The 21,896-nt window shown below is 36.2% G+C and overlaps 1 protein-coding gene across 1 annotated transcript; it reads right to left on the bottom strand.

Moving 5' to 3' along the window:
- Positions 1 to 8,177: 8,177 nt before the first annotated feature.
- Positions 8,178 to 9,049, bottom strand: LOC141406612 (uncharacterized). The gene is made up of 3 exons (XM_073992388.1): positions 8,866 to 9,049; positions 8,683 to 8,788; positions 8,178 to 8,577 (listed from the first exon to the last, which is right to left on the bottom strand). The coding sequence occupies exons 1-3, from the start codon at positions 8,992 to 8,994 to the stop codon at positions 8,252 to 8,254; spliced, it is 561 nt and encodes a 186-aa protein (XP_073848489.1). The 5' UTR covers positions 8,995 to 9,049; the 3' UTR covers positions 8,178 to 8,251.
- Positions 9,050 to 21,896: the final 12,847 nt, after the last annotated feature.

Genomic DNA, 21,896 nt, shown 5'->3' with positions numbered 1-21,896 from the left:
ATCGTCCTATGGGAGCTATATCAAAACGTGGACCTGTATAAACATTTTCTGGTAGAAATGTTTCTTAGCCTCTGAAAACACAAAATACAAAGTTGGAGCCGATTCTGTTGTCAAATGGGACTAATACATTCAAAATATATTAATACAAGTAAGAAAAGTCTATAGTCGGACGAAGCCGACCATGGGATACCCTATACCACTATCCCTGGACAATCGCTCTCCACGTAACTTCTTTTCAATGACTGTGAAAATTTATTTACCTAATATCAGAGATGTAATGTATAATACTTATGACCAAAACCAAAAAGGTATCTAGCATGACAAAGACATTTTTGTAGCAGGAAAGGATAATTTAGTTCACACTATCTAAAATCACGGTGCGCCTTAACTTATTTAAAATTGAAGCGGCTTACAACTGGGAAGTTTTTGCAGATTCTGAAACTACAATTCTCATAGATGAGAAATGTCAAGAAACAAAAAAAAAATCGCCGGAGGAATTTTCAAATCAATCGCGATTTAAGTTCACATTTTTAGGGGTTCTTTAGGTCTTCACGATTTTTCTTGGAAACCGCGAGTCCTATGTAAACGGGGCTAAAGAAGATGTTGTAGCCATGAAAATTCTCCACAAGATTGATCTTTATAATATTTTCGTATGTTTTACCGTTTTTGAGATATAGAAGTTCAAATTGAGACAATGTACTGACTTCCCAGGTGTAAGCACCTTCCATTTAAATTTGGTTAAGGCACACCGTGAAATGTAATGAAACCCACTTATGTAGTACTACTACTTCCGTTGTTTAACCGCTACGTTATAGAAATTTTTACCAATTTCACACAAAAGTTTCAGTCCATTTAACCCGCTAAGTGTTATCTGATCTTCACGTTGGTTTGTACGCTTCCTCTTCATTATAAACTCAAACTTTGTTTAAAATTTTGCGGGTTATTATTTTGACCTACAGAGCCCTACAAAATTGGTTAAAATTTTGTTTTTGGTCCATTTCATCCCCTGAACATTACACGATCATCACCTAAAACTAACCTTTTCTATTCTGGCCCGAACCCAACCTCCTTAAAAAATTCGTTACAATCGGTCCAAAATTGCCGCCTTAACCTTTTTTTAATCGCTTTATCTCGTCGAGATATGAATTTTGGCATACCAACTAAGGGGTCTAGGACGAATATTTCGTGGTGTTACATAAACTTTTGGAGAGACAATATGTAGCATGGGATAAAAATGTGGTTCTCTACACAGAACCCATTATATATTAGGCAGTAGGACCGTTATATATCCAACACTTTATTGCAATTTAAATCAGAGGAAAGGTCAGTAGTTTTTTTCCATATGTAGGCTACTTTACGAAGTATATATCGCTCATTTACTCAAAGAGTGACACATTTCAAAAAATCGAGTTTCGATAAAAACACGTTTTAAGCTGACGATTGAAATTTGACTTCCCAATTTAAAAATATTATTACACATAAACTAAAATAACTACATGGAGCATATTTCGAAAATAGCTTGCCAGATATCACTACTAAATTTCTGCGCAAGATCAAGCATGATTTGAAGTGTTTATGTGCTTCATAAACTCAAAAAACTTTTTTGTTCTATAATGTCAAACTCGTAGTAAATGAGCTGGAACTCGAAGAACCCAAAATAAAATAGAACTCGCAGAAAAAATAGAAATTGCTATCTAAGAAAGCGCATTTTTTGAGTTATGTCAGTCTTTGAGTAAATGAGCGATATGTCCTCAAGGAATTAAAATATCGACCAAAAATAAAATTTTTATATTTTTCATACAAAAGTAATGGCCTATTTCACCCGCTAAAGAATATCAGATCATCATTTAAAATTGTAGGCATCTTTTTTGACCTATACTCTTACCCGGTGCAAAATTTCGTGACTATTGATGTATAATTGCGACTTCTAGCGAGTTTATTATTACACTACAAACAAATATCGGAATATATTAGGCTGTAACTCTGTTATATGATCATTCACACCAACATAATTGGCATCAATTGAAAGGTCAAGCGTTCCACTTTCAAGTATATCTCACTTGTCCGGAATGTCACTACCAGGAATTAAGATATGAGCTGCATATTAAAAATTTTCATAATTTTTACACAAAAGTTTTGGTCCATTTAACCCTCTAAATATTATCCGATCGCCATCTCAAATTGCAAGCTTCTCCTTTGTGATATACTCTTTCCTTATTTAAAACTACGCGTTGATCGGACTATTATTGAGACCTACAGAGCCGCTAGAAAATTGGATAAATATTATGTTTTTGGTCCATTTCACCCGCTAAATATTTCACGATCAACACCAATAAGAATAGGGATCTATTCTGATCTGAACCCGACCTCCATACAAAATTTCGTGACGATCGGTCCATAATTGCGGCCTGGAGCGTGTTTACAATTTATAATGGACAGACGGACGGACGGACGGGCCGACACACATCTCAAAATCGCTTTATCTCGTCGAGATATGAAGATTGGTGTACCACATTGGGGGTCTCCGACGAATATTTCGCGGTGTTACATGAATTTTTACCAAAACAAACTTATAATACCCTTTTCCACATTGTGGTATAGGGTATAATGACGCGTACTTTATATGGGGCGTTATATGGGGGCTATACCAAAACGTGGACATATATAAACCAACTTTGGTAGGAATGTTTTTTGGCCTCTGGAGACACAAAATACCAAATTACAACCAATTCGGTGGTAAAATGGGAAAAATATCTTGAAAATTCCTTAAAACGACGACGCGTCATTTTGTATGGGGGCTATACGAAAGCGTGGACCTACATAGCCCACTTTCAATACCAAAAGTCCGACGTGCAAGTAATAGATTTTCCCAAAATTGCATCCACCTACGTTAATCCGTTCGGACGCTAGAGTGATTTCCACAGACGGACAGACGGACGGACGGACGGACATGGCTATATCGATGTAGAATTGCACGCTGATCAAGAATATATATAGTTTGTGGGTCTACAATTATTATTTCGAGTAGTTACAAACGTAGTGACAAACTTAATATACCCCCATCCTATGGTGGAAGGTATAAAAACTTATTGTTTGGTTTTACTTTTGTTTTATTGTAAGTAATTCTCATATACACTTTCTACAAAACTTTCATATAATTGTAACGTATAATATTAAGAGTATAGACAAACACAACACATGTTCAAGTTTTGCCAAGTGAAATGAAGAAGCAGTATACTAACCACCGCGTAACATAAAGGGTAATTAAAAGACATAACAGAAAAGACAACAAAACAAAGGAAAGAAACAAAAAAGAATAACAAGAAAATTCTTTTTATTTATTTCGTCTAATAACAAGTAAAAAAGTATCAGTCAGCTTTGCCGACAGAGATATACCCTCAGCCTGTGTATATTGAAACAATTTTTTCCCCAAAAACGAATGTATTTAGGGCGTTTTAAAAATTTTGCGGAGGAGATACTTCAAGAAATGGATCGACATTGACCATTATGGAAGTGGATCTCCAGCCACTACGTATGGTGCCTATGGGGTTTTTACACATTTCGGGCTGTTTGCTCAAGAAGTATGGACTTGCTCCTGAAAAAAAAACTTTTACCATCGTAATTGAGGCAGCGAATGCAAGTTGTTTCAACAAAAATCAAAGTGATTCGATATCAGGTCTTAAAGTGAACTTATCCGATATTTGTGGGAGGTACCGGATGGAGTGGACAAATATAGTCCATATTTGAACCTGATCTATATCTGGTAGATATATTAGGATGTGTAAAGTATAGACCAATTCGGCCACTCTCTTCAAGAGTTACCGTACGAACAATTTTTCCCAACATTTTTGAATGTTATCTTCGAACATAAATTACACTGTGATACAAAAGTGGACAAAATTTTTTTGCAGGGGTTCTAATGCATAAATTCGGTTTTGTGGGAGTCCACAGAAGACGAAAATACCTTTGGTTTCTTTGGGTCACTTCGGTTTTTCATTTTATAACGGTAAATGTAGTGAAAAATTGACTTTCTTGGATTTTCAACTTTAAACAGACATTACTTCTTTTTTCCACAACCGATTTGCACACGCTTTTTTCATTATAAAGGGGAGAGTAATGCCTTTCGAACAAGCCATAGATTTTTAAAATCGGTTAACAAATGGCTAAGTAATAGTGGTTTAAGTGTGACAAAAACGCATTAAAAAACAGTAAAATGTTTTTCCTTGTGCTCTAGGCTGCGTAAACGACACCTAACAGTATAATTATTTACTGTTAGCAAGTAGGAAATTTAGTTGGCTTTCCAAAATGGGAAAAGCCAACGAAATCGGTTGAAAAATGAATGCGTTATGGCATTTTTTGTGTTTCAACTTTTTGGTTTTTTTCATATTTTCCTTTATAAAACATTGATACCTTGTGCGTAATTGTTAAGCAGGATAATCACAATTAGAATCATACATGCTAAAATACCCATCTTTTATAAAGGAAAATATGAAAAAAACCAAAAAGTTGAAAAACAAAAAATGCCATAACGCATTCATTTTTCAACCGATTTCCCTGGCTTTTCCCATTTTGGAAAGCCAACTAAATTTCCTACTTGCTAACAGTAAATAATTGTACTGTTAGGTTCGTTTACGCAGCCTAGAGCACAAGGAAAAACATTTTACTGTTTTTTAATGCGTTTTTGTCACACTTAAACCACTATTACTTAGCCATTTGTTAACCGATTTTAAAAATCTATGGCTTGTTCGAAAGGCATTACTCTCCCCTTTATAATGAAAAACAGCGTTTGCAAATCGGTTGTGGAAAAAAGAAGTAATGTTCGTTTAAAGTTGAAAATCCAAGAAAGCCCATTTTTCACTACATTTACCGTTGTAAAATGAAAAACCGAAGTGACCCAAAGAAACCAAAGGTATTTTCGTCTTCTGTGGACTCCCACAAAACCGAATTTATGCATTAGAACCCCTGCAAATTTTCACTGTAGCACAGTGTTATGTTTCGACAAAATATTACTAAGGCCAAATGTTGTACCGAATCGGCAGATCCGTTCTAGAGTTATCTTGCGCTCAAACCACCTCACGCGGTGTCATAGGGGTTTTTTGCAACTTTCAAACTATTTTCTCAGGAAGTATGGACTTGCCCCTAATGAAACGTGTACCGTCGTATGGGGGGCAGTGAATACAAGTTGCTAAAACAAAAATCAAAGCGATTCGAGAGATGGCCCTATACTGAACTTTTCCGAAATTTTGTGTGGGAGGTACCCGAAGGAGTGGACCGATTGAGTTCATATTTAAACCTTATCTAAGTCTGGTACACATTTCGGGATGTGCAAAGTAGGAACCAAATCGGTTATTCCCTTTAAGAGTTATCGTGCGCACAAATTTTCCGAACATTTTCGAACTTTTGTTTGGGAGGTACCGGTAGGAGTGGACCGATATAGCCCATCTTCAAACTTAAACTAAGTTTGAGCAAAATATTACGAAAACCAATATTTGAACCGAATCGGTTCATCCGTTCGAGAGTTATCGTGCGCTCCAGCCAGCCAGACAGACAGACAGACAGACGGACGGACATTGCTCAATCGACTCCAAATTGTTTGAAACACATTTCGTCCAAACATACTTGGGGTCTAAAACCATTATTTCGATGAGGCACATTTTGCCTGTATGAAAGTGTATATACCCTCGTTAGCATAAATGCTGAGGGTATAAAAAGACTCATAAATGACTCCCTAAAGACTCATAAATGATTATAAACATGACTCAAAAAAGACTCGAAAAAGATCCCCACATTAATCAACAAATCACCAATAAATGATTGAAATACGACTCGAAAAAGACTTTATATACCATCAGAAAATGGACAAAAATGACTCGAAACTAATGCAGAGGAAGACTCATTTGTGATTTGTTTAGAAGGGTCGCCTGAGGTTACGTTTTCCTCCCGACCAAGGAGTCATTTATGATCAGAAAATGAGCTCATATTCCAGCTTTTTAATCGTGCAGTCGGAACAAAAAAGACTCGAATTTGATTAAAATTTTCAAAAAATGCTGGCTGGGAAGAAAATTCTTTTAATTTATTTCGTCTAATAAAAATACTCATAAATTACTCTTTAAAGACTCATAAACGATTATAAACATGACTCGAAAAAGAGTCCCAAATTAATCAACAAATCACCAATAAGTGATTTAAATACGACTCGAAAAAGACTTTATATACCATCAGAAAATGGGCAAAAATGACTCGAAACTAGTGCATAGGAAGACTCATTTGTGATTTGTTTAGAATAGGGATGCACAAAACAATATATGTGACAATATATGAAACGAAATGAAATTTATGCTAGAGTACGGTTTTGTGCATCTCTAGTTTAGAAGAGTCGTCTGAGGTTACGTCAAAAAATGAGCTAATATTCCAGCTTTTTAATCGTGCATTCGGATCAAAAAAGACTCGAATTTGATTATAATTTTCAAAAAATGCTGGCTGGGTCTTTGGAATTTTTTATATGCCTATGTGTCTATTATTGCTTATTTCTATGCGTTTCAATAAACCACCACCATTTATAAATGTGTGTATATGTTAGAGATAGCCAGTGAGCGCTTATTGTGTTTTACATCAGCGTCAGGCACCATATTTTTCTATTGCATACATTACGGGGTGTCATTGTGTGAGTGCATGCTTTTTCAATGGGTTGAATTGCGTGTGTGGAGAGAGCAACGTTAAATTAGCGCACGTGGGCGCTCTCTCGCCTTACGCTGTTTTACATTGAAATTTACGCTCCTTTGCACTCAGTAAGCACCCACTGGCGCATGTTTTTTTTTATTTTTTGTGGCTTTTGGGTTTGTATTTGTTTGCAGGACACAAACATATGTTATGTTTGGGACTGATTGCAAACAAATATATTTTTGCTGCAAAATATGTTTGGAAAATATGTTAGAGAGACCTTTTTTTCCTCCGTGTATATCCTGTCCAGTTTCGAAAATTTGAAATTTGGAAAATGTGACTGAATTCTGTCAAAATTTAGATAATGCTCCCACATATATTTCCGATCGATTTAATGTATTTTATGCACCAAACACGCTATATCTGTCAATTTTTGATTAAATTTGGGGGGTCTAACGGTTTAGCTTACACATTCACTTTGATCCTTTTTTTAGTGGTTCACATTTCTGGATGTATGTATATAAATGCACATGTTTGCAAAATCTACTCAACACATCCAATTGCTTGCTACCTTACTATTACTATGTGCGTATTCTGAGTTCGAAGTGCCCAACAGCGACGCACAGTGTCACGACCGTGGCCAAAAATGGTCAAAATCAAGTACTTCGGAATACAAATTTATTTATGAGAATATAAAGTAAACATATCAATTTGAAGGAATTTTAATTATGGTATTGATTTGTCAAGTAGTTTTGTCGATGTGAAGGTTCAAATCCGATAATTGTTGGAAATGTGTATTTTTGTCCTTATTTTACTTAAATTAATAACTTGTATTCTGCCCCAAAATTTTAATATTTAAAGTAATTTATCGTTCTAAAATAAATTTTAAAGATTGCTTTGGATGTAATAAACAAAGATTAAATTTTGTTTGGGAGTAAATAAATAGTGATCATATGGTGTTTGCAGCTACCCAAGTCTGTGGTACTTAGCAAATCGATTTTGTGAACCAAATTTTAAAATTAGTTGTGTGGGGAAAATTTGTATAAAAGTGTATATCGATATTATTTGCTGTTTGAGTTGTGAAAAGTGAGTACTTCAAACCTATAAAGGTTCCAGCTGCACAGGTTATTTCTCTTTTTCAGCGACCACCTTACTCAGGGGTTACCCCTTTTTTAGCCAAGCCTTTTGCGGTGTTGGCTATAGCGCGAAAACGAATGAACCGATAATCATATATGTTTGTGGGCTTATTAAGTACCTAATAATCTTGCTTTGAAAAGAGAGACTTTTACAAATATCAGCGAAATTCAAAATTCGATTTTTTACAAAAAAAAATTGACAAAAATGTACCAACATTGATGCACCTACAATAACTCCTTCTATTTTTGGCCACAGTTAATATGAACTCGCGACAGTGTGCGACGTGTATCGTAGCGATGCCGTAAAGTAATAGCCAAGTCATTGACACTGAAACTGACGTTTTTAAAGTCAGCTATAGGACACCATAAACGAAAAATATCTCCGTATGTTTAAAATAAATCCATTAAACAATTTTTTTATTTTTTAAATAAAAATAATGAGTTTTTACTACGTATTAACTACGTTTAGTTTGTTTCAAATCCACATCAGCTGTGTAAAAATGCACCAAACACAGTTGGATCTTCTTATCATATTCCTCAGAATGAGGATTGCAATACTCTGCCACTTCATCTGCATCAATGTCTTCTTGTGTTCCATCAAAATTGTATAATGTTGCACCGGTAACTTGTCGCTTGCACACCACAGCCAATTTTTCATTACAATCTGTTTTCACAATTTCGGAATTGATGGTATTTACTTTGTAGCAGAAATTTATATTATAATTTTTAGTGTGATGGCCCAAATTGTAATTTTGAAAAGACCAAACGGCTTGAACATTATCTAAAGGTAGGAAAAATATTAGCGTTATTGCATCTGTGTATTTAGATAATTATTATGCTATTGCTAGCGCTACTGATGTTCTAATATTCCCAATTCTAGACATACCATAATATTGAGCAACAAGAGGCATTATATGCTTAATGTCAATTAAAAAAAGTTTATATAACATATTTTTCTTAATGCACACATTATTGGCATTTTCGGAAGTGTACTGAAAATAAATAAAAATACCAATTCAGCATTTCGAAATTAACTTAGAAAAATACAAATCACTTCATTGTCACTTACATTCGCCTGCGTATCGATAAAATACATATTATCGTCATGTACAAACCATGGTATATCTTTATCTGCTACAATTTGATTTGACATAAGGAACAAACACACGATTACTAATATCGACAAAATATTGTTCATTTTCGTTATGGACTTTCAGAATCCTTCTGTTTGTTTATCTCTGGTTAGTTGGTGATTGAATACTGAATACTAAACTGAATGTTGTTAATATTTTAGTGTCATAAATCATACACATTTACATGTTCGAAGAAGATACACAAAACCACAAAACATTTACGCAAGAATATTTTTTAAATAAAAATAGAAATTATTTATCATAACTATTGTGGGCAAGTATACCAAGGCTAATTCGCAAGAATAATTTAAAAAATACTTTTTCATTTGAATCATCGAAGGAACAGAGAGAAATTGCACTGATATCTATGAATGCTACCGGACCATGGTATGGAGGGTATATTAAGATTGTTTTTCCCTTTGTAACGCAATGATAGAATCATTAAAGAATTAAATTCTGAGTCGACTGTCTGTTTGCCATAGGCCAGTCAAGTTCGAAGGTCCACGTTTTGGTATAGCCCCCATATAAAGGTACCTAACGATTTGATGTATTTTTACAGAGTTTTATTTAACTTGCTTTGGTGTCTGTTTAGTTAAAATCTAATAACTCATTTTCCACACAGCAACCTTGATTCATATTCGGTTTCAAATATACAAATCACTTATCAGTCATCCCTTCATCAGTACGGACGTACTTCTCGGTTTTCTTGCGAATTGTAACCCGTCTCACCAACACAAGGTAAAGTCATCAGCACTTTTCGCCTAATAAATCACCTACACACCATTATTATTATCATACAAACTAAAAACCTTTGTCTTTTATTTTCTTCTCATCTATTTATATGTTTCACTCGCGGGTTTGTATCACCTTCTCATCTCCTAAAACAAGAACTATTCTCTGCGGCCTTTCTGAGCTATCACCTTAACACAGTGTTTTATTTATAAATGCAATAAAAACTAGAAAAAAATTTTTCGCTTAACTATATTCTTCTTCATGATGGAATATTTAAAATAAAAGGCTTGCATTTAAATAAGAAATGGTGACAAAGTTAAAATTTTGAGTCGATCTAAGCATGTCCGTCCGTCTGTGGTAATCTCTCTAGCATCCACAAAAATGGAGATAGGACACTGAAATTTTGGGAAGATGCGTCTTTTGTTTGCAGGCAGACTAAGCTCGATGATGGGCTATATCAATCCATATTTTGGTAAAGCCCCCATATAACGGTACCCTCTGATTTCCGGTATTTTGACGTTTTTAGCTACATTTTCAGACCGAATTAGCTATAATCTCACAGTTATGGTTCCTAAGTGTTAAGAAATCAGTATAAAAAAACTTGTGGACGTAGGTCCTTGTTTTGGAATAGCCGAATTGTCTATAATTTGACATTTGGTGTTCCCAGTGACCACAAAACTTATATTCCAAAAATGATGGACATTGGTCCATGTTTTGGTATGCCCCATGTAATGGTACCTCCCGATTTTCGGTCTTTAGCTACATTTTTAACCGAACTAGCGGTAGTTTGACTTTTAAGGTTTTCAGTGGTCATGAAAGTTCTCCACCAAAAATCGTCAACATAGGTCCATGTTTTGCCATAGTCCCCATATAAGGGTAGCCCCCAATTGTCGATATTTTGAGGATTTTGTTACAATTTTTAACCGAAGTAGCTGTAATTTGACATTTGAGATTCTCAGTGGTCACGAAACCGCCACACTAAAAATCGTCAACATAGGTCCATGTTTTACTGTAGGGTGTCTTCGATATGTTTCAATCTTTATACATCGTAATCGTTCTTCGAAACTCACACCAAATTCGAAGATGTAATCTATCGACCCACTTCGTCCGATACCTTCCCCGTAAAAGTTCAAATATTTTAACTTAAGAACAGTTTGAGACCTGTTCGCCGATCAATTTTAGATATTATTTTGGATAGGTCTCACAGTACTCATTGTAACAATAAGTAAGTAAGCAACCATACTGAATTTGCTGGCTTTCATTGCTGAGATTATATATTACGTCGACTGAAACTTTTTACTTGTTATACCCTCAGCCGTAAGCCTAAGGAGGCTATATAAACTAGGGTTATCATTTTTTACAACCTGGTATCCCTGTATGATATTTTGATGAGTTTTTACATAAGATTACACAATATCTTAATAATAAAGTGATTCGATAAAAAAGCTTCCGCACAAAAAGCTTTTAAAGTTTTTTTTTTCAGAATTTTGGAAAAAATTTTTGAAGTCACTGTAAGTCGATATTTATCTGAAATTAAGGTATGGGGCACACGACATAACCAAGATGGCATAACCAATTGTTTCTCACTAATTTTATCCTCATATAATTACACTAGCAAATGCCCGCTACTTCGTATGCGGAAAGGGCATAAAATGACGTCGGGGGTGTTGGACGGTGTTTGACCTGATGTTGAGATAGAACACAATGAGCACTAGGCAAAGAGACAAAGTAAGAACTTTGTCTTTGCAACTCCAAAAAGAAATTGGAATGGATGTATCCAATTGCGAATAAAGGGGGAAGAAATAAAAACAAAAATATGTGGTTTCAGGATGGATTGATAAAGTTTGGATTTATTTGGAGATCATAGATCTTACCAGTACGACAGTTGATGTTGAACAAGAATGAGGTTTTGTAAATTGAGCGGAAGCTGTCAAGGAAGTTTTTTACAGATAAATTTATGTCAATTTTTACAGAAAAAATGATGCCAATATTTAACGTAAAATTGCAGTTTAAGTAATTGGGACTTTTTGTATGTTTTAGGGGTAAGGGATTTAATTGCTGATTTTTAATGTTGTTTGGCACAAACATTGCCGGCCCCCTTGCAGTGTAGTTTCAAGTTATATTCCTTGACAACTTCCATATGATCAACATATACAAATAGTAAATTCAGTACGATATGGCTTATGTTGTATGTTAGTTTACAATTCATTTTATATAAGAAAAATAAGTGGTTTAGGAGTAGTTTACATTATTTCATAAATGCCCATTTAAGTTAAGAATTCATATCAATGTTTAGTTTAAAAAAGAAGATGATTATAGTGGACAAGTGCCATAGAGGGACCAACCGAAAATTGTGTTTTGCGCGGTCGGAAGACCGACTCTTGTAATTATGCCTTCGTTTAGTATTCGTGAGTATATGTCTACCCCAAGAATCACATCGATTGGGTTAGACTTATAAAAGGAGGAGTCAGCTAACATCAGATTTTGGAAGTGTTTTGTAAATGATTGGGGTAATGACTTGTGTGGTATTCGCGTGGTTATCCTATTTGTCATGCGCAATGTGCTTTCTATCATAATATCCGTATCATGGACAGAATGTAGCGTTAATGGGCAAATAGTTTCGTCTTTTAATGTCAATGTTGTTAACCCAAGTTTGCCAACCGTTTCTGAAGAGATGCTGCTATATCTTGCCCCAGAATCCAAAAAGCATCGCAAGTTATGTTTTCCTTTGGAACTATCTATCTGAACGACGACAGTAGGGAGCAATGTAATGGAGTTGCCTTTTAAAATGGCGGTCAATGAGGTGGTAAAGTTTTTGCTCGTGGCTACAGAAGTCTTTTTTCTAGTATGCAAATCACGACTTGGTGAGTAATCCGATTGCGGTTGGTTTCGGAAGTTGGTGTTATTGGATCTTGCTGGGCTTTTCCTTGTCCGAGCTCTCTCCGTGAGAATAGGATGAATATGAAGCAAGGAATGATGCTGGTGGTGGCAATATTTGCATCCCGTTTTTGTAAAACAATTTCCTTGAGAATGGGAATGGGCGAGACAATTTTGGCAGTAACCATAGGTATGAACTATTTCTCTGCGTTTAGTTATATTCATGTCCAGAAAACGCTTGCACTTCCGGAGAGCATGTTGTTGGCGACATAATCTGCATGTGTATTGGTTTCGACGCAAATTTCCTTTGGAAGGGTTGGTACGGTTTGGTGTATTTTTAGCGGGCGATTGATGACTTGGCATATTTACTGCAATAACGACGGATAAAAACAGTACATTGGCAAGAGTAATTATATGGATAGTTATTCGTTTTGAATTAAGATGCTGTGTCTTCTAAAGGGATCACGACCAGTTTTGTTACTGGCCGAGTTATTGTGCCTTTTTCGGTTTTGACTTCAACTATACGGACAAGATTATCACGATCAGGGAATGTGTTTGTTATTCTACCTAATCGCCATGAATTTGGTGGAGTGTTGTCATCTTTGATAACTACCATCATTCCTTCTTTTAGATTATCCTTAGGAAATTGCCACTTATGACGCCGATGGAGTTCCTTTAGGTATTCATCTTTCCATCTTTTACAAAATTGTTGATGTAATGTCTTGAGACGTTGCCAGCGATTGACTATGGACATGGGGTTGGAGTCGATTTTTGGATCGATTGGAACTAAAATTGGGGAGCCAATTAAAAAATGTCCTGGTGTAAGTGCCGATAAGTCCGATGGATCTTGGGACATTGGAGATAATGGCCGTGAATTCAGGCATGCCTCTATTTTGGATAGAAGGGTTTGGAATTCTTCAAAAGTGTGTTTAAAATTTTTGGCAACTTTCTTGAAGTGGGCTTTAAAGGACTTTACCCCAGCTTCCCATAAGCCACCCATGTGAGGCGCTCCCGGAGGAATAAAATGCCAGGATAAGTTTTGGTGAGCATAGCCGGATATAATAGCTTCGTGCGAAGTTTTGAGGAATTCTTTGGCCAAGACTTTGGATGCCCCGACAAAGGTAGTACCATTATCGGAGTGCAAATGTAACGGACAGCCTCGACGAGAAACGAATCGGCTAAAAGCAGCTAAAAAGGTTGGAGTTGTAAGATCGGATGTTAGTTCTAAATGTACGGCTTTTGTCGAGAAGCAGACAAAAACGCATACGTAACCTTTGGTTATACGACAATTTCTCCCGGAATAAGTTTTAATGTCAAAAGGTCCGGCAAAGTCGAGACCTGTATGTGTAAAAGGACGTGAGAATTGTGACCTTTCAGGAGGTAAGGCGGACATCAACTGCTTTTGACATCTGTGTTTGTATAATATACAAGGTTTACATCTATGTATTATTGTTTTGACAAGATTTTTCCCTTTGGGTATCCAGTATTTAGAACGAATCAACTTAAGGACCAGTTGATTTCCGCCGTGAAGACAATATTCATGGAGAAAGGTTACTAAAAGTCGTGCGAATTGACATTTATAAGGAAGTAATATGGGACGTCTTTCATCTTCTGACAAATCTGGAGAAGAGACAAGTCTACCGCACACCCGCATAACTCCTTCGCTATCAAGAATGGGGTTTAGGCTTAGCAGTTGACTCTTGGATGAAAGAGAGCCCTTGGTGGAGAGAGCCATGTAGTCGTTTGGATAGCAAGCCTTCTGTACCAGTGAAATCAGCCGATTTTGAACTACTTGCATTTCGGAGGCTGTTACAATTTTGGAAACGAAAACAAATTTGGACTTGTATTTAGGAAGAGTTTGAAAAATAAATCTATATATGTATGCAGCAACTCGTATTGCTTTCAGAAACGATGAGAAGTTGTCGAGAATGTCTTCGAACTCTTCGAAATACGCGAAATGAACTTTAAGAACTTTCTTTTCGAGACTAGTGTCAGGCACCACAGTATTGCTCTTAGACCAGTTAGTGGGATCGTCTTTAAGCCAATGTGGACCGTACCACCATAAATCATTTTTGATTAAGTCATGCGTATGTAAACCCCTACTGGCAAGGTCTGCTGGATTGGATTCGGACGTGACATGGAACCAATTAGAAGGATTGGATGTTTCTACAATCTTTGAGATCCTATTGGCGACGAAGGTGTTCCAACAACATGGGGGTTTTGAGAGCCAGGACAAAACTATGGTAGAGTCTGTCCAGAAGAATATTGGACATTTTGGAAATCGAAGTTGTGGAATAATAGTGTCGACAGTTTCGGCAAGTAATGTAGCCCCACATAGTTCTAGTCTCGGGATAGATAACGTTTTGAGGGGCGCTACTTTACTTTTGGAACATACTAAGTGTGTTTGGATGCCGTGTTCGTTTTTAATACGAATATAAACAGCGGCTGCATACGCCTTTTCCGAGGCGTCACAAAATCCGTGGAATTGAATTTCGCTTGTGGAATTATAGCCAAACCATCTAGGAACTTTTATGGATTTAATAGAAGGATATGAAGATTCAAAAGATTTCCATTCTTTTAAGGAGTTTGGAGATATAATTTCGTCCCAATCTGTACCGTCAACCCATACTTGTTGCATAATAATTTTCGCGGTTATGACACATGGTGACAGCCACCCTGCTGGATCGAACAATTTGGAAATTAGAGATAGAACTTCCCTTTTCGTATATTTTGGTGGACTGGGAAATGGAATTACACCGAAGTAGAATGTATCGGATAACGCATTCCAGCGAATGCCTAAAGTTTTGGCAGAACTGTGATCATCAAACTCGAGGAAGTCTTCGAAAAGAAGATGATCTGGTGGAATATCTGAAAGGATTTCCTTTGAGTTTGAAGTCCACTTGCGGAGAGAGAAGCCGGCAGAACTCAGGGCACGGATTACTTGGTATTTGGAATCATTTGCTTCTGTTATGGTGTGAGCTCCAGCTAAGATATCGTCGACGTACATCGAGCACTGGAGTATCTCACTAGCTAGAGGATAAGTATTCTTGACGTCCTCAGCTAATTGTAGAAGTGTGCGTATAGCCAGGAACGGGGCGCAGTTTACGCCAAATGTAACTGTTTTCAGTTCATAATCTTTTACACGATCTTTTGGGCTTTGACGGAAAAGGATTCGCTGAAATGATGTCTGTCTTTGGTTTACCAGAATTTGGCGATACATTTTTGTAATGTCCGCGTTAAAGACATACCTATAGAATCTCCAGTTGAGGATTAGAACTATAAGATTCTGTTGTAGGACTGGACCTGTACATAGGACATCATTCAAGCTTATCCCATTGGAAGAAGCTGAGGATGCGTTGAACACAACTCGCACTTTGGTAGTTGTGCTCTCGGGCCTTACTACCGCATGATGCGGTAAGTAGTAATTTCGAACAGATTCATCATATCTCACCTCTGACATATGCCCAAGAGTGATATACTCATTAAGGACCTCATCGTATTCTTTTTTAAATTCCGGTGTACGAAGAAGTCGAGCTTCATTCCGGAAGAATTGAGCCATAGCACTATTTCTGGATGTCCCAATGTTCACATCCTGAGGAAAATTTTGCTTAAATGGCAGATAAACTTCGTATCTTCCATCTACGTTTCTTTTTGTTGTGGAGGCGAATAAGTTTTCGCAATATTGATCCGATGGAGACATGAAAGTTTTCCGAGGGAGGTCCTCCAACTCCCAAAAGCGTGAAATCGCCTTGTCTAAGGAGATTTCAGAGAAATTGGATATAATTGTGGTCGTTTTGGGGGCAGACGAATGTGGAGCAGGACCAGAAAGAACCCAACCGAATACCGTTTCTTGTGCCATAAGCGAACCGCAGATGCCTGTTTTGATTCCAGGAAGCATAATGAAAGGAAGTGAATCCGCGCCGAGAAGTATATCGATTTCAGAACTTTCGTAGAAACGGGGATCGGCCAAGGGAAGATCGGGAACATTTGTAAAAGACACAGGGTCAATAGTTCTGGATGGCAGATTGCTTGCTAAATACGGAACCACTAAAGCAGAAAGCGAAAGTTTTATGTTGCTATTTTGTATCGAACCTAAAACTATAGAACATTCTTTGTGTACGGATGCAGATATGGTGTTGTTCAATCCAGATATCTGGGCAGAAATGTTCTTATAAGGGAGACGAATGGTTTTGAAGATCTTCTCTGATATGAAGGAACCTTCGGAACCAGAGTCCAGCAGTGCTCGGGCCATGTAATCCATTGTGTGTAACATGGACGAGAGCGGTACCAAGTAAAACTCCCACGGAATTTGTAGAGAAACAACTCTGAATTTTAGAATCAGTGGACTGTATGGGGACTGAATTAGGAGTAAGAGCATTAGAATGTGAGCTAAATTTTGAATGGTCTTGTTTTTTGGACATATTGGTTGTAGATGGCAACACTACTTCTTGATGAAGTAAAGTGTTGTGACGTTTGCTACATTTGTGACACGAAAATTTACTTGTACAATGTTTTAAAGTGTGCACCTTTGAGAAGCAATTCAAGCAGAGACTATTCTTCTTAATTTCATTGTACCTTTGACTGGGAGTCATTTTTAAAAACGATGGGCATTTTCTTATGACGTGAACTCCAGAGGAACACAATTTGCATTGGTCTTCGGAAACATTATTTTGAAACGTGCGAACGTGTTTGGAATGTGTGTCTGATCTCCCTTTGGATAACATATTTTGGGTGGAATTACTTGAATTAGAATCTTTCTTCCTAATTTCAGAGACAGATTCTAGCGTTCTGTAACGATTGGTAAGAAAATCATCTAAGCTGGACCATGGTGGGATTTCAGATTTATTGGACAACGTGTGTTCCCATAAAGTCAGTGTAGACTCAGGGAGACGATTAGAGCATATGAATACAAATAGTGGACCCCAACTATCCACATTAATTTTATATAATTTTAGAAGGGAGATGCAGTTATTAATGTCTCGTTGGAGTTTTTTAATGGAGCTCCCGTTTTCTTGGGCTATGTTAGGAAGACTGAACAAGGCTTTTAGTTGGATATTTACCAACACTCGCTTGTTCTCGTAACGAGAACATAAGTTTTCCCAAGCCAGATCAAAATTTTCGTTCGTTAAGGGAACTTTACACACAATTTCGTGGGGTTCCCCTTTAGTTCTTTGGGTTAGGTGGAACAGTTTTTCCACGGAGCTGAGCCTTGTATTCTTTATACATATGGCTGTAAAAATATCCCTGAACGTGGGCCACGACGAATATTCTCCGCTAAACAAAGGGATTTCGCAGGGGGGAAGTTTGAAGCCATGTTGTGGCTCAATGGATGGACTCGGACATGGTTCCGGAATAGGGATAGTTTTAGACATGGTTAGACTATGCAATAATTCCTTAAGTTGTGCGCTGCTACGACAGTACGTAGCATATGCACTTTGAAATTTGCTTTTCACCGTAGGAAGGACATTGTCTTCAGCATCCTCTTCCTGGTCCTTATCTTCTTCCTCTTTTTCCGCATTTTCCTTTTCAATATCTGAGAGGCACTGACTATAGACTACTTTAAACTCATTCCAAATGGTTTTTAGTTCCTCTTGATGAGTTTCTACAAGAAATGTTGAAGACAAAGGAGTCTGTTTGTCAGTGAGATTAGCATCGAATTCTACCAACCTATCGGCCAATCTGATGAATTGGTTCAAGGACATTATGAGGATTAGTTATGGAAAACTCTAAAGACAATGTTGAAGCTGGAGTGAGCGCCAAAAGGGCGATAGAATATATGATTTCCAAAGATTTTAAAATGGTATAGAGAAAGATATAATGCAATCTCACGTACGAGAGTAATTTGAGAGTATAATATAGAGTGCAGCTATATTTTGGACAAGACAACTTATCGTGTTTCCAAAGAATGTAAGATGATATGGTTATATATGTTCCTTAGTTGAATTCACTGTTAAAGTGTAGTTAATTGTTTCGAAAATATTATGGTGATAAGTAAGATGTTTTTGCATTTAGTCAACAGTGAAATTTAAGTATCTTTAACCGAACTGTATTGAAATATGTGTTAAATTGGTGGGATGCAATATTTTCAATGGACAAACGGTACTAATAATTTGTAGTTTGTGGTAGTTTTATGTTTTATCTAGGTCAAACAATTGTTGTAACTTTTCTGTTGAACAAAATGTTTGCTGGGTAGCAATCTCATAAAAGAACTATATCCAAATAGCGAAATGAAAACAAGCAGCGAAACAACCCAAACATAGAGTTAGCATTACGCTTTTAGATATTTTTTGAGGTAGATATCAGCTGTTTTGTTTTGATATTGGAAATCACGGTCATTAACCTTTACCAGTTGTTACTTCCAATGTAACACTTTCTGTTGGGAAGAATATTTCTCTTGGAAGGTATGGAAAAAACAAACCAAATGAGAATGGATGTGAATACAAATGAATAGATCAAACACAATAATTGAATTGATGTTCGGTCAAACCGAAGAGAGTGTCGACTATGTGGAATGTAAGAGCACGATTATAAGTGGTGGAACAAGTGGTAAATAAACCCAATTATTTTATTGTGTGACGAAAGAGAAAGATCACATAAAATGCAAAATGTCATCACTATGGGGAATGTATGTGTTCATATAAAAGTTTCAAAGCATGGATTTAACATAACATACTTTTAACAGATGTCACTACATTGTTGTTAGGCAATTCGCTGAAACAAAAATTACATACATACATCGTCTTTAACGTTGGGCGAATTCAGATCTGGTTCACGTGGTAATTTGTGATTATGTTTTGTGAATGTCGCATCAACGTCAATTTATTTCTCACATGGGCTATTATGTTTTTTGGGATAGACACATATAATTGTTGGTGGACTCACCACAAATCTCCTTGTAAATCTTTAGTAATCGATTCTCTTTCTTTTTTTAATTTCGTCGATGTTTCCTCAGTAACAATTATGGTATGCACGTCTTAGTTTTGTTATTTTCCTTTCAGAGACAGAGGGAAATATTTTGGCAAATGATCGCTTCAAACTTTACACTTTTTTCCATGACATTTGATATTAAATATTGCGTATTTTGTGTTCTTTCCTTCTTATTATAGCGGCACTATAATTTGACACTTTTGCACATCTCAATGTTTGTTCAACGAATAACTGGGCATAGAATGAAACAATGCAAACTAACCTGTTCTCTCCTGGAATCCACAAATTAGAACGATATGGAAATGAAATCTCAGTGTATTCTCCGACAATGGCAATCCGGCTCGAAGGACCATAAAATGTAGATGACGTCGGGTGTGTTGGACGGTGTTTGACCTGATGTTGAGATAGAACACAATGAGCACTAGGCAAAGAGACAAAGTAAGAACTTTGTCTTTGCAACTCCAAAAAGAAATTGGAATGGATGTATCCAATTGCGAATAAAGGGAGAAGAAATAAAAACAAAAATATGTGGTTTCAGGATGGATTGATAAAGTTTGGATTTATTTGGAGATCATAGATCTTACCAGTACGACAGTTGATGTTGAACAAGAATGAGGTTTTGTAAATTGAGCGGAAGCTGTCAAGGAAGTTTTTTACAGATAAATTTATGTCAATTTTTACAGAAAAAATGATGCCAATATTTAACGTAAAATTGCTGTTTACGTAATTGGGAATTTTTGTATGTTTTAGGGGTAAGGGATTTAATTGCTGATTTTTAATGTTGTTTGGCACAAACAATGAACAATATTTAATATGGAAGTGGTGAACGCTGACGATTCTGTTGTACTAAAACCTATTTTTAATACCAACATTTAATCGATTTAATTCCTTTAATCAGTGACCCTTGTTCAAAATTCCAAGATTTCTGCTCTATCCGTACTAAATTAAAGTAAGTACTAAAATTAAGTATCATTTAGTACTTTTCGTACACTCATAGTGCGAATTTCCAAAAACCTTTCTTTGTTACTTTCCATCAGTGACCCCTTATTCCAAATTTCAGGATTCCAACCCTATCCGTTCACCCGAATCCAAATTGTACTAAATTTAGTACCATTTAGTTCTGTTGTTAATCTCCATCAGTAACTCTCATTCCAAGTTTCAGGATTCCAGCTCAATCCGTTCACCCAAATCCAAATTGTACTAAATTTAGTACCATTTAGTACTTTTAGCACACTAGTAGGTCGACTCTCCAAAAACCTTTCATTGCTACTTTTCATCAGTGACCCTCATTCCAAATTTCAGGATTCCAGCTCAAACCGTTCACACAAATCCAAATTGTACTAAATTTAGTACCATTTAATACTTTTCGTACACTAATAGGTCGACTTTCCAAAAATTTTTCATTGTTACTTTTCATCAGAGACCTTCATTCCAAATTTCAGTATTCCAGCTCTATCCATTCACCCAAATCCAAATTGTACTAAATTTAGTACTTTTCGTGCACATACAGTTCGAATTTCCAAAAACTTTTCTTTGTTACTCTCCATCTCCAAATTGTACTAAATTTAGTACCATTTAGTACTTTTCATATACTAATAGGTCGACTTTCCAAAAACCTTTCATTATTTCTTTTCATCAGTGACATTCATTCCAAATTTCAGTATTCCAGCTCTATCCGTTCACTTAAATCCAAATTGTACTAAATTTAGTACTTTTCGTGCACATACAGTTCGAATTTCCAAAAACTTTTCTTTGTTACTCTCCATCAGTGACCCTCATTTCAAATTTCAGGATTCCTGCTCAATCCGTTCACCCAAATCCAAATTGTACTAAACTTAGTACCATTTAGTACTTTTTGAATCCTTATACTTCGAATTTCCAAAAACCTTTCATTGTTACTCTTCATCAGTGACTCTCATTTCAAATTTCAGGATTCCATCTCTATCCGTTCATTCAAATCCAAATTGTACTAAATTGAGTACCGTTTAGTACTTTTCGTACACTAATAGGTAGAATTTCCAAAAACCTTTCTTTGTTACTCTCCATTAGTAACTCCCATTCCAAATTTCAGGATTCCAGCTTAATCCGTTCATCCAAATCCAAATAGTACTAAATGTAATACCATTTAGTACTTTTCGTACACTAATAGGTCGACTTTCCAAAAACTTTTCATTGTTACTTTTCATCAGTGACCTTCATTACAAATTTCAGTATTCCAGCTCTATCCGCTCACCCAAATTCAAATTGTACTAAATTTAGTACTTTTCGTGCACTTACAGTTCGAATTTCCAAAAACTTTTCTTTGTTACTCTCCATCTCCAAATTGTACTAAATTTAGTACCATTTAGTACTTTTCGTACACTAGTAGGTCGACTTTCCAAAAACCTTTCATTGTTTCTTTTCATCATTGACCTTCATTCCAAATTTCAGT

The sequence above is a fragment of the Musca autumnalis genome, unplaced genomic scaffold, assembly GCF_047663935.1.
Source record: "Musca autumnalis isolate F117 unplaced genomic scaffold, ASM4766393v1 scaffold_5, whole genome shotgun sequence".
In the NCBI taxonomy this organism is placed as follows: domain Eukaryota; kingdom Metazoa; phylum Arthropoda; class Insecta; order Diptera; family Muscidae; genus Musca; species Musca autumnalis.
Note: the sequence above shows the minus strand (reverse complement) of the source record. Positions and strands in the feature narration are given on the sequence as shown.

Coding starts and splice junctions, on each gene's coding strand:
- LOC141406612 (XM_073992388.1), bottom strand. CDS start 8,994: ATGAACAATATTTTGTCGATATTAGTAATCGTGTGTTTGTTCCTTATG. Junction 8,789..8,865: donor TTATCGATACGCAGGCGAAT/GTAAGTGACAAT, acceptor ATTTATTTTCAG/TACACTTCCGAAAATGCCAA. Junction 8,578..8,682: donor TCTTGTTGCTCAATATTATG/GTATGTCTAGAA, acceptor TCCTACCTTTAG/ATAATGTTCAAGCCGTTTGG.